Raw genomic sequence first — 13872 nt, forward strand, 5'->3', positions numbered from 1 at the left:
ACTGAGAGTATATGGCCAAACCACAACCCTCCTTGAGCTTTAGCCCTTTCATTTGCAAAATGGGGGTCTTATCCTTTCCATGGGGATATGGTGAGACTAAAATAAGATATATAATAAACCCGGAAGAAAACTACACAGTACTATATAAAAAGTTATGTTATTGGGCAGCCCAGGTGGCTCAGCGGTTTGGTGCTGCCTTCAGCCCGGGGCATGGTCCTGGAGATCCTGGATCGAGTCCCGCATCGGGCTCCCTGTATGGAGCCTGCTTCTCCCTCTGCCTGTGTCTCTGCCTCTCTCTCTCTCTCTCTCTCTCTCTCTCTGTCTCTCAATAATAAATAAACAAAATCTTAAAAAAAAAAGTTATGTTATTAATGGCCAAAGCAACAGAGGGCAGGGTCTTGCTATACTAATGACCTAAAAAGATAACAGATATAACTGCTTCCGGAGGGATCCCTGGGTGGCGCAGCGGTTTGGCGCCTGCCTTTGGCCCAGGGCGTGATCCTGGAGACCCGGGATCGAATCCCACATCAGAATCCCAGTGGATGGAGCCTGCTTCTCTCTCTGCCTCTCTCTATCTCTCTCTCTCTCTGTGACTATCATAAATAAATAAAAATTTAAAAAAAAAATAACTGCTTCAGGAAATAAAAAACTATGCTGGCTCAAGAGACAGTGAATCACATAACTTTAAGGCTATCATTTACAGAAAGATTAATATCTTTAGATCTAAATCAAATGCTGAAGCATAAGGGAAATAAGCAAAGTATTCTGACGAGAAGAAGTATTAGGCTAGGATCTATGTCTCTGAAATCAGTGCTATAAAGTTGAAAGAAAATAGAAGAATCCAAGGTTCTTCATAACCAAATTTTGCAAAAAAAAAAAAAAGAAGAAGAAAGAAAAAAAGAAAGAAAGAAAGAAAGGAAACCCTGGTAACTCTAAGTTAGGCAGCAAAGTGAACCATGGCTTTTACACTTTGAAAGTGACTACATACAGTTCAGACGGCAGTGTGTGTATATGTGTGTGTGTGTTTTCAGGGGCAGAGGCAGTTGTCAAAGAGAATGCGATCGTTTCCCTCTTCTCCCTGCAGTGATCATTACTTCAAAATTCCCTTTCTGAATTTCCTTCCTCTGTTCTCCCAACCCAACTCCACTTTCCACCTAGGGATCAGAGCTATGTTAATGAAAGAAAAATGAAAAAGGAATGCATTTCTCCTATGAATTAACTAATGCTTAAATTTTCAAAGTTGGTTCCGAGCAAATACATTAAAAACTAGAGTCCTTAGGGTAACAAAGAGAGATAAGGGGAAGGGACAGAGACAGGGCAAGACTCATATCCAGCAATCCATGCGGGGATTGAAAAAACTTTGCAATGATGACAATCAACGAAGATATGGACCAACTAATAAAACAGTTGATAAGAACTCTTCCATCTTTAGCAGTTATATCTGTTATCTTGGAAAAATCTGTGTCAAACCTGTTTTTAAAAATTCTATCTGCATAGTATAAAACATTCTGAGATAATACCAAGAATTTTGCTTTTATTCATATCCACTGAAATTAGGTACTTTGATCAAAACTGAAGTATTTTAAGATACATTTCCAAGTAACCTACCTGTAACTGCATGACCACATAGTTGAATCGATCATTCCTCCCACAGCCAATAAATCTACAAACATGGTCTTTCCCTGGATAAAAGACAGAAGAGAGGAGAAAAAGGTTATATTATGGTTTCTCTTTTAAAATATTAATAATTAGTTTTTCTGTATAGTCTTTTATAATTGAATATAAAGGATCTATCTTCAGAACCTTAATAATAGGAAATCTGTATTATTCAAATTTTCTACCCACCTCCCCCTGAACCCTACACTGCTCCATATGTAGTCAAATACATATTTACTGAATGAATAAATAAATGACTGATAATTTATTTAGGAAGAATTAAAAGTCATTTAAGATCAAGTTGCCCACATACTTTACATATGAAAACCGAGAGGAACAATAAATAAGAATTCTGTTAGGAATATAAATCTGGGGTGGTAAGGAACATAAATCCTGAATTTTAGATATGGTCTGCCATTCACCAATTTATGACTTCAATTGCTTAATCACTTAATCCTTCTGGGCCCCACTGATTTGGATTAGTTCAGTGCTTTTCAATTTTAGTTTTACCTATGAAATCCAAGGAGGTATTGGCTAGGGTGCAGAGGAAAGCAGAGATGGAACAAGTAGAAATCTAGGGTCTGGCCCTGATTCAACAAAAGCAAACAAAGGTCCTAAAAACAGATCAAGACTGGTAGGCCCCGGGGCCAGAAGTGGAGAACAGTGGCTGGAGAACAGTGAATGAAGGGAGAACAACATGAGAAGATGCTGGAGAAGCAAGAGGCACGAGGCCCAGAAACATCTTTGACTTCATAAGGAAAGTGAACCACATGCAGATGACAGTGTTTCTCAGCTCTGGCTGCTTGGCAGAATCATCTTGGGAAGGTTTTTCAATTCTTAAACTCTGGGGTGCCTGGACAGCTCAGTTACTTTGGCTTAGGTCATAATCCCAGGGTCCTAGGATCAAGCCCTGCATTGGGCTCCCAGCTCAGGGGGGAGCCTGCTTCTCCCTTTCCCTCTGCCACAACTCCTGCTTGTGCTCACTCACACTCTCTCTCTCTGTCGAATAAATAAAATCTTTAAAAGAATAAAAATCCCTAAACTCTTTACTGATTCAGAATCAATGGGTAAATTTACAGGAGAGGAGCTTTTCAAAAGTTCTCTAAATGAGGGATCCCTGGGTGGCGCAGCGGTTTGGCGCCTGCCTTTGGCCCAGGGCGCAATCCTGGAGACCCGGGATCGAGTCCCACATCGGGCTCCCGGTGCATGGAGCCTGCTTCTCCCTCTGCCTGTGTCTCTGCCTCTCTCGCTCTCTCTGTGTGACTATCATAAATAAATAAAAATTAAAAAAAAAAAAAAGATTTAGAAGTAAATTTGTTTAAAAAAAAAAAAAGTTCTCTAAATGATACAAAAGCAGATGGGCCACAAAATCTACTGCTTGGTAATGAGAAGCATCTAAAAGATTTTAAGATAAGGAAAAACACACTTAAAACACTGTACTTTAGAACACTGCTGTAGTGGCAATGAGGACAGACTAAACAGAGGTCAGAAAGGTCACTCTGGGAACAGTTGCAATATCCCAAGAGAGAGAATAGGGTTTAAATTATAAGTATTATAGTAGAGACAGGGATCCCTGGGTGGCGCAGCGGTTTGGCGCCTGCCTTTGGCCCAGGGCACGATCCTGGAGACCTGGGATCGAATCCCACGTCGGGCTCCCAGTGCATGGAGCCTGCTTCTCCCTCTGCCTATGTCTCTGCCTCTCTCTCTCTCTCTGTGTGTGTGTGTGTGACTATCATAAATAAATAAAAATTTAAAAAAAAATAAAAAAAAAAAGTATTATAGTAGAGACAAGAAAAAACAGGATAAATATAAGAGATACTAAACACAGTTTTTGACTAGAAATTGATACAATTAAATGGTAAGTTGTACCAAAATAAGAGAACATAATACAATAGGTTGTATAGGCTGTAAGGGATTAATAGAATGTTGACTTTAAGGACAACCTGTTGAATTTAGCAGACAACTGTAATTTCAAGCTTGCTGCTGAGTGAAAAGCTGAGCTGTAGAAATACAGCTAATGGGAAACCATTAGTTCATGGAAGGTAGAGAGAACTACAAACATAGATGGACAATTGTCAAGTTGGAAGAATATAAAGAAAGATGAAAATTAACCTAAGAACAAAATTTTACAAAATGCAACATTTACAGCATGGACAAAAATAAAAGGAATGAAGGAAATTAAGTAATACCCGGGGAGGTATGAGGAAAATATGAGAAAGGGGTATTACAGAAATATAATGAGAAGAACATTTTAAGGCAAAAGTGGCCAATGGCAAATGCTACAGAAAGGCTGAGAAGCACTAGTTAATATAAAAAGTTAGGAAGTCACAAGTGAGTGGAAGGGTGGCAGCCAGTCTTTAATGGATTAAAGTATAAATCAAGTATGACACAGTGAGGACAATCTTTGAAGTTTGCCTGTAAAGTGAGCAAGTCATATGCCAAGAGCTAGAAGGGCAAGATGTGTTAGATGAATGAGAAATATAATTCAATATCCCCTCCCCGCCAAAAAAGTTTTCTACTGACTGACTTAAAATATAAATATAACCCAGACTTGTTTTAGTTAATAATTCAACTTCTTTTGCATCTGGTTTATCACACTATTCTCTTACTCTCTGTGCTTTTATTGGAAAGGGTTGGAAGTAGCAAGAAATAAGTGCAATGGAAGCAATAATTACCAATGTGTACAATGCATGTTCATCACTTTACATGTATCTTCCAAATGTTTACAACACCGTGTCACCTAGTAAATTGCTGTAAGAACGAAATGATGAAATGATGGCCAATTAGCAACTTACTCTTTCCCTCAGCTTCAAAGGAACAATTTAAAAATCATTTAGAAGTATTTTCTTGTTATCCATTCTTCAAGATTCCACCTTCCTAGCATATAACATTTAAATGAAGGATCTCTATTACAAAGACACTTCGACTGTCTAAAAACAAAAGGTCATACCATATTTAACTCTTCTTGGAATGCTCTTTCAAAAATATCTTTATGGTACATTATACCAAAATAATCTCTCAATAGCAAAAACATCCTGCTTTTAAAAAAGAAAAAAGAAATCAAATAAATTGTAGACCCCTTCCTGGGTAAACAAAATACAAAGTCAACAGCAAATTGTTTGGGATTCACCAATACATCTTCATTGCTTTAGGTAAGAGCTTAATGAGTTCTTACCTCAGACTTTATAGCATAGTGTACTGCTCTTGTATTTTACATACATGCAATTAATGAAAATCCTTAAAGTTAGCTTAATAATATGCACAGATTTTTAGAAGCATGGAGAAACTACAATTTAACTGGAACTGTAATTCTTCACCACCACTTAGAGTGTTAAAGTAATTTGTATTACTATTATTGTAATAATTAGTACAAACTGAAATACCATTCCAAGAGTACTATCTTGTTCTGGTAATTAGCACAGTACCAGGCAAATAGTCAAATGCCCAGTCAATATTTGTGAATAAACAAATTAATATCAATAATGGTAGCTACTAAAACATGCATAATATGCAAGCATATTGTGCCAGGCATTATATTAAGTGCTTTACATGCAGTTAATCCTCATAGCTTAAGTATTTTATTTTCCCCATTTTTTCAGATGTGAAGAAATAAGCAAAATAATCTTTAAAAATGAGGGATCCCCTGGGTGGCGCAGTGGTTTGGCGCCTGCCTTTGGCCCAGGGCGCGATCCTGGAGACCCGGGATCGAATCCCATATCGGGCTCCCGGTGCATGGAGCCTGCTTCTCCCTCTGCCTATGTCTCTGCCTCTCTCTCTCTCTCTCTCTCTGTGTGTGACTATCATAAATAAATAAAAATTTAAAAAATAAATAAATAAAAATGAAGGGAGCAGGGTAGGTTATATTTGAAGAGAATGCTAATAATTCAAAATCATTGCTGTAGAGAAAAGAAAACACAAGAGACCCAGCTTGACAAACCCATAATATATCAGGTGAGACCTAATACTGGCATTTAGATAAGAGTCCTAATGAGAATCCAGATACCAGAACTATAGCAATCTTTATGGTAAATTAGGCAGTCTACTAGGTCATATCTAGTTAAGCAACAAGACAGTCTCATGCTATGCACTGCTAGGTCTGACCATGACTCCACATTCATAAAAATAGTTACTCAACTTCATGCACAGTGAGATTAGAGGAGAGGTCCAGAAACATTACAGAAACAACTCAAAGACCCTAGGTAAACCATTTTATAAACTTTTAAGAACTCCTAATATAAAAGATATCTAACCTTTTCTTAAAAGATTTTGTTTTGGGGCACCTAGGGGGACTCAGTCAGTTAAACATCTGCCTTTGGCCCAGGTCATGATCCTGGGATCCTGGGATTGAGCCCTGTATCAGGCTCCTTGCTCAGGAGTCAAACAGTCAGGAGTCTGCTTCTCCCTCTGCCTCTTCCAGTCCCTCCCCACTGCTTGTGCTTGCTCTCTCACGGGCGCAAATAAATGAATAAAATCTTTTAAAAAAAATAAAAGATTTTATTTTTAAGTAATCTCTACACTCAACATGGGTCTCAAACTCCCAACTCCAAGATCAAGAGTTGCACACCCTACTGACTGAGGCAGCCAGGTGCCCCACCCCAGCCCATGACATCTAAATAATCTTAATGACACTCTAGGGCAGATCTGGTATCGAAGTGGTATCAAACTCAAGCCAATCCTCATTTTATTCCTACTTAACTCTCATGGGTTTTTTTTTTTTTTTTAAGATTTATTTATTTATGCATGAGACAGAGAGTGACCGGCAGAGGGAGAAGAAGGCTCCCTGCAGAGAGCCCAATGTGGGACTTGATCCCAGATCCTGGGATAAGGCCCTAAGCTGAAGGCAGACGCTGAACCACTGAGCCACCCAGGAGTTCCCCATAGGTTCCTATTAATGTACATAAAGGCACCAGAACATGATAGATACATAATTTCATCATATTTAGGTGATACTGTTTTTATTTGCTTCTCTGACCCTTGGACTGTAAGTACTTCTAGGGTAAGGACTCTAGTATCCAGCTCTGCACAGGATACACACTAACTAAACAATGAATACGTTTTTTATAATACCTTAATTGGAACATAATTAACATACTACCAAATTCACACCTTAAAAGTGTAATTCAATTGTTTTTAGTATATTCGCAAAGTTGTAAAATCACCACCACAATCAACATTAGAACATTTTCATCAGCCCTATCTACCCCACCAAAAAACCGATACTCATTAGTTGTCACTTCTATTTCCCCCTCAACTCTCCCAGCCCTATGAGAGTCAGCCCCACTAAACTATTTTCTATCTCTACAGTTTTGCCTATTCTGGACATTTCACATAAATGGAATCATACTATAAGTATTTTTTGTGACTGGCTTCTTTTACCAGCACAGTGTATTCAAAACTCATCCATATTGTAGCATGTATTAGTATTTCATTTCTTTCTCTTTTTTTTTTTTAAGATTTTATTTATTTATTCATGAGAGACACAGAGACAGGCAGAGGGAGAAGCAGGTTCCCTGTGGAAACCCTGATGTGGGACTCAATCCCAGGACCCTGGGATCACATGAGCCTATAGCAGACACTCAACCACTGAGCCACCCATGTGTTCTTCAGTATATCATTCTTTTCATGGTCAATAATATTCATTATACAGCTATACATATTTTTTTAGTCATTTTACCAGTTGATTGTCCATTTAGGTTGTTTCCACTTTTTGTTATGATTAATGCTACTATGAACATTCACATACAAGTTTTTGTGTAGACATGTTTTCACTTCATCTTGGAGATATATATATATATATACATATATATATATATATATACATATATATATATATATATAACTGGGAGTATAACTGCTGGACATTTGGTAACTCCATGTTTAATCTTAAGCAGTCCATAGGAACTGTTGGACTGCTTTCCAAAGAAGCTGTACATTTTATATCTACCAGTAACATATGAGGCTTCTAATTTCTCCACATCCTCACCAACTCTTGTTATTATCTGTATCTTTTTATATTGCAATCATCTAGTGAGAGTGAACTGATATCTCAGTATAGGTTTGATTTACATTTTCATAATCATTAATAATGTTGAGCATCTTTTCATGTACTTATTGACAATCTGTAGATCTTCTCTGGAGAAATGTCTATTTAGATCCTTCGCTGATTTTTAAATTGGGTTATCTCTTTATTACTGAATTTTGAGTTCTTTATTTAGTATAGATAAAGTCCCTATCAGATGTATGATTTGTAAATATTTTCTACTTCGTGGGCTGTCTATTCACTTTTCTTTTCAAGATTTTATCTATTTATTCATGAGAGACACAGAGAGAGAGAGGCAGAGACAATGACAGAGGAAGAAGCAGGCTCCTCTCAGGGAGCCCGATGCGGGACTCAATCCCCAGATGGGGATCATGCCATGAGTCTAAGGCAGACGCTCAATTGCTGAGACACACAGGCGTCCCTGTCTATTCACTTTCTTGATGGTGATCTTTGAAATACAAAAGTTTTTTTTTTAATTTACTTATTCATGAGAGACACACAGAGATAGGCAGAGACATAGGCAGAGGGAGAAACAGGCTACCCATTGGGAATCGGATGCGGACGCCATCCCAGGACCCCAGGATCATGACCCAAGCCAAAGGCAAATGCTCAACCACTTAACCACCCAGGTGCCCCAAAGCACAAAAGTTTTTAAATCAGATGAAGTCCAATTTATTTATTTATTTTGCTGCCTTGTGGTTTTAGCATCATATCTAAGAAATTATTGCCTAATCCAAGGTCATGAAGACTTACATGTATGTATTGTTCTTCTAAGAGTTTTATATATCTAGTTCTTTGGTCTACTTTGAATAAATTTTTTTAAAGATTTTACTTTTAATTTTTTAAAAGTAAATCCTACATCTAACATGGGGCTCAAACTTATGACGCCGAGATCAAGAGTCTCATGCTCCATAAACTGAGCCAGCCAGGTGCCCCTAATTTGAATAAATTTTTATAATGGTACAAGGTAAGGGTCCAAGTTCATTCTTTTGCATGTGTATAACTGTGTTGGAAGACACACTCCTCTTGTGTTCCTCCTTACTCTCACACTACTACCATACTCACAATACTTTTTGACACCAGATATGTGGGCTTTCCACAGATGGAGCTATTCTCCTAGACACCAGCTGGGTGTCCTATAATTCAGTTCAATTCTAATAGTATCTACCTAGAGTTTGCATCAGATCCCCACACTGCCCCCATTTCAAATGCCAATCACAAGTCCCAGGTTGTATAAATTACCCCTTCCTTAGGTTTAACAATTTGCTAGAACAGCTTATAGAATTCAGGGAGATACTTATATTTACCAGTTTATTTTAAAAGATAAAGAATACAGATGAACAGCTGGATTTAGAGACACACAAAGAAAGATATGTGAGTAGTGCAGAACTTCCATGCTCTTTCTGAGTGTGCCATTCTTCTAGGATCTCCACGTGTTAACCAACTCAGAAGATCTCTAAATCTCGTACTTCTGGAAATTTTACTATTTCCCAGAGGATGAGGGTGAGGCTATAAATTCCAAACTTCCAATCAAGAACTTGTCCTTTTGGTGACCTGACACCATCCTGAAGCTAGAGCCCACCAAGAGTTGCTTCACTGAAACATGAGACATTCCTATCACTCAGGAAATTCTAAAGAACATAGGAACACTGTGTCAGGAACCAGTTTGCTGGCCAAATCTGGTCTAAGACCAAACAGCAGAACAAAGGATGCTCCTAGTGCTCTTATCACTTAGGAGATTACATGGATTTTAAGAGGTCTGTGCCAGGAACTAGGGGCAGAGATACCACAATACATGTGTTGATGCCACAATACATGTGTTGTGTTCTTTTACAATATCCAATGGAGTTGTGCTGGCACCATTTGTTGAAAAGAATCCTTTTCCCAATGGATTGTCTTGGCACCTTTGTCAATGGTGCCAAAATCAATTGACCATTATGTGGTAATTTCTGGATTCTATTGATCTATATTTCTATCCTTATTCCAGTACCATAATGTCTTGATCACTATCGTTCTGTAATAAGTTTTGAAATCAGAAAATGTAAATATTGCAATTTCATTGTTCTTTTTCAAGACTGTTTTAACTATCTGGGGGTTCCTTGCAATTCCATATTAATTTTAGAATCAGCTTATCCATTTCTACAAAGAAGGCAGCTGCAATTCTGATAGGGACTGTGTTCAATCTATAGGTCAGTTTTAGGAGTGCTACTATCTTAACAATATTAAGTCTTCCAGTCTACAAACACAAGATATCTTTCCATATATTTAAGTCTTACTTTTTCAAAAATGTCTTATAATTTTCAGAATATAAGTCTTATACTTCTTTTATTAAATTTATTCCTATTTTATTCTTTTTGATGCTATTGTAAATGGAGTTGTTCTCTTCATACCATTTTTGGATTGCTTATTGCTAACATCTAGTAAGACACATCATCTTTTTATATTTATCTTGTTTCTTGCAATCTTGCTGAACTTGTTTAGTGGCTCTAAAGTTTTTAGTGGATTCCTTAGGATTTCCCAAAAATAAGAGAGGGTCATCTGTCAATAGAGCTAGTTTTACACTTCCTTCCAGTCTGGGTGCATTTTGTTTCATCTTCTTGACAAATAGAAGTGGCAAGTGCAGAATACTTGTCTTGTTCATCATTACCTTTGGGGAAAAGAGTGTGTTTTACCATATCAGCTATGGATTTTTTTTGGTTTTCGTTTTTGGGTTTTTGTTATATAATGCCCTTATCAGGATAAGGAAGTTCCTTTCTATTCCTAGTTTGTGAGTATTTTTTATCATGAAAGGGTTATTGGATTTTGTTAAATGGGTTTTCTGTGTCTTCTGACATAATCATGTGGTTTTTGTCTTTGATTCTGTTGATAGTGTATTATACTAATTTTCATATTTTATTTTATTTTTTTTAATTTTATTTATTTATCCATGAGAGACACAGAGCAAGAGAGGCAGAGACACAGGCAGAGGGAGAAGTAGGCTCCATGCAGGGAACCTGATGTGGAACTTGATCCTGGGTCTCCAGGATCATGCCCTGGGCTGAAGGCAGCACTAAACCACTGAGCCACCCGGGCTGCCCTAATTTTCGTATTTTAAGCCAATATATACCATAGGCAAAAATCAACTCAAGATAGATTAAAGACTTGAATGTAAAACCTGGAGCCATAAAACTCATAGGAAAAAAAAACATAAGGGGTAATCTCCTTAACACTGGTTTTGGTAATTTTTTGAATTTGACACCAAAAGCAAAGACGACAAAAGCAAAAATAAACAAGTGGGACTACATCAAATTATAAAGCTCCTGCACAAAAAATGAAACCATCAACAAAATGAAAAGGCACCTACTAAATGGGAGAAAATATCTGCAAATCATTTATGTGATAAGGGGTTAATATCCAAAATACATCATGAACTCATACAACTCAACAGCAAAAAACCTAAACAATCTGATTTAAAAATAGGTAGAGGGCCCGAAGAGACATTTTTCCAATGATAGTAACATGGTCAACAGGTACATGAAAAAGTGTTCAATATCACTAATCATCGGAGAAATGCAAATCAAGGCCACAATGAAATACTACCTCATATCCATTAGGATGACTATTATCAAAAAGACAAGAAATCACAAGTGTTGGTAAGTATGTGGAGAAATCTTGGAAATCTAATGTACAGCATGGTGATTATAGTTAACAATACTGTTTATTTGAAAGTAGGTAAGATCATAAATTTTACACCTTTGCTGCTAGTCTTGTCCTGACCTAACTCCTTGGTTCTGACAGCGGAGCTTCTGCCTCGTTTCCCTTTTATTCCCTTGTCAATGCTCCTATGGATCTTTTTATACATTCCTCTTTTTTTTTTTTTTTTTTTTTTTTTAGATTTTATTTATTTATTTGACACAGAGAGAGAGAAAGCACAAGCAGGGGGAGCAGCCAGGCAGAGAGGGAGAAGCAGACTCCTCGCTGAGCAGAGAGCCCAACACAGAGCTTGATCCCAGGACTGTAAGATCATGATCTCAACCGAAGGCAGATGCTTGACCCACTGAGCAACCCAGGTGCCCCTACATTCCTCTTTTTTTATATATTTTATACATTTTTCTTATAACTTATCATTCCATAATGTCATTATTCATTCTCAGTGTCAGTCTAACTTGACTGTGAACCCCTGAGGACTCCTACCTAGCTCCTAGCATAGTGGTTCACATTTATCAGGTGTCTAGGAAGGAAAGAAGGGAGAATGAAAACAAGCATTTATAAACTAGTATCCTGGGCTTTCTAGGGCTAAGGCCATCTTCTTCCCCACTCTACTGCTCCTCTTCTCACCCCTAAAGGGCCAATGTCTACCTTAGAATGATATGCATGAGCTCGCTTTTTATAAATACCCTACTGGGCTCCCCTGATGATGACTCCTCTAATGAACTACCACCTATTATCTATTGACAAGCTCATCTAGCAGAGGGAGAAGGAGGAGCAGACTCTCCACTGTGTAAAATGATATGAAATTTCCTCAAAAAATTAGAAATAGAACAGTATTTGCACTACTGGGTATTCACCCTAAGAATATGAAAACAAAAAAAACAAAAAAAAGAATATGAAAACATATTCTTGAAAAGATGTATGCACCTCAATGTTTATTGCAGCATTATTTACAACAGCCAAATTATGGCAGCAACCCAAGTGTCCATTAATAGATGAATGGAAAAAGAAGATGTGATATGTGTGTGTATGTGTGTGTGCATGTGTGTATATGTGATGGAATATCACTCAGCCATAAAAAAAGAATAAAATCCTGCCATTTACAACAGCATGGATGGATCCAGAAAATATAATGCGAAGTGAAAAAGGTCAGTTGGAGAAAGATAAATGCCATATAATTTCACTCATATGTGGAATTTAAGAAACAAACAAAAAAGAGACAAAAAATCAGACTTGGGGTGCGTGGATGGCTCAGTCAGTTGGGCGCCTGCCTTCAGTCAGGTCACGACCCCAGACTAGTGGGATCGAGCTCTGTGTCAGGCTCCTTCCTCAGCAGGGATCCTATTTCTCCCTTGCCCTCTGCCTGCCACCTCCCCTGCTTGTGTGCGCTCTTTCTCTTTCTCTGTCAAATAAATAAATAAAATATTTTTAAAAACAAAACAAAAGGGGCACCTGGGTGGCTCAGTGGCTGAGCATCTGCCTTTGACTAACGGCATGATCCTAAGGGTCCTGGGATCAAGTCCCACATCAGGTTCCCTATGGAGCTCTCTGTGAAGTTCCCTATGCTTCTCCCTCTGCCTCTCTGTGTCTCTCACGAATAAAAAAATTAAATCTTTAAAAAACAAACAAACAGGGCAGCCTGGGTGGCTCAGCAGTTTAGCGTCTGCCTTCGGCCCGGGGCATGATCCTGGGGACCCGGGATCGAGTCCTACGTCAGGCTCCCAGCATGGAGCCTGCTTCTCCCTCTGCCTGTGTCTCTGACTCTCTCTCTCTCTCATAAATAAAATCTTTAAAAAAATAAAAATAAAAAACAAACAAACAAATACTCTTAATTAACTTTGGAGAACAAACTGGTTACCAGAGATGAGGAATGGATGAAACAGGTGAAGGGGATTAAGAGTACACTTACTCTGATATGCACTGAGTAATGTAGATAAATGTTGAATCATTATGTTGTACATCTGAGGCATCTAATATAACACTGTATGTTAATTATACTGGAATTAAACATTTTTATATTTACTTTCTAGAAAAATAAATGAAATGAAATAAAATGGTGAACCTGGAATTCATGATTCATTCTACATTACTTACCAAACTTCATTTCCTACAGTACTTCAACATATATCATACACTCTTGATGAAGACAGTTTGTTTTTTTTATTCTCCTTCTCAAATATACTACTTTGATTTTTGCTCATATTATTCCCTCAACCTCATTTCCTCAAATCAAATACAACTCTTGAATCTAAATATCCCTGTAGGAAGCAGTATCAACCGACTAAAACTCAGGACTAGATTTTCAGATGTTAGCAAGTTAGTCACTTAGCAAAGCTCTGAGGGAAAAAAATAAACAAGACTATTAAATTTCCTGGAATTGAGTGAGAATAATCAAGTCTGGTGCAGAGATGAAAGCAGAGAGAGAGAAGAATCAGCAAGGTAGCACTGATCACTAAGAGTCATAGAGATCATTGATCTCAAGAAAA

The 13872-nt window shown here is 37.7% G+C and overlaps 1 protein-coding gene across 7 annotated transcripts in view; it reads right to left on the reverse strand.

Moving 5' to 3' along the window:
* Positions 1-13872, reverse strand: part of TTBK2 (tau tubulin kinase 2) — a 174312-nt gene that overhangs the window by 94008 nt on the left and 66432 nt on the right. For 5 of the 7 annotated variants that reach the window (XM_038580193.1, XM_038580194.1, XM_038580195.1 and 2 more), the window contains one exon: positions 1609-1682. In XM_038580193.1, the coding sequence (XP_038436121.1) occupies positions 1609-1682 (74 nt within the window). Of the gene's footprint in view, positions 1-1608; positions 1683-4331; positions 4408-13872 lie in introns of all 7 variants that reach the window. The other 2 variants (XM_038580196.1, XM_038580197.1) reach the window with 1 other exon arrangement.

The sequence above is a fragment of the Canis lupus genome, chromosome 30, assembly GCF_011100685.1.
Source record: "Canis lupus familiaris isolate Mischka breed German Shepherd chromosome 30, alternate assembly UU_Cfam_GSD_1.0, whole genome shotgun sequence".
In the NCBI taxonomy this organism is placed as follows: Eukaryota; Metazoa; Chordata; class Mammalia; order Carnivora; family Canidae; genus Canis; species Canis lupus.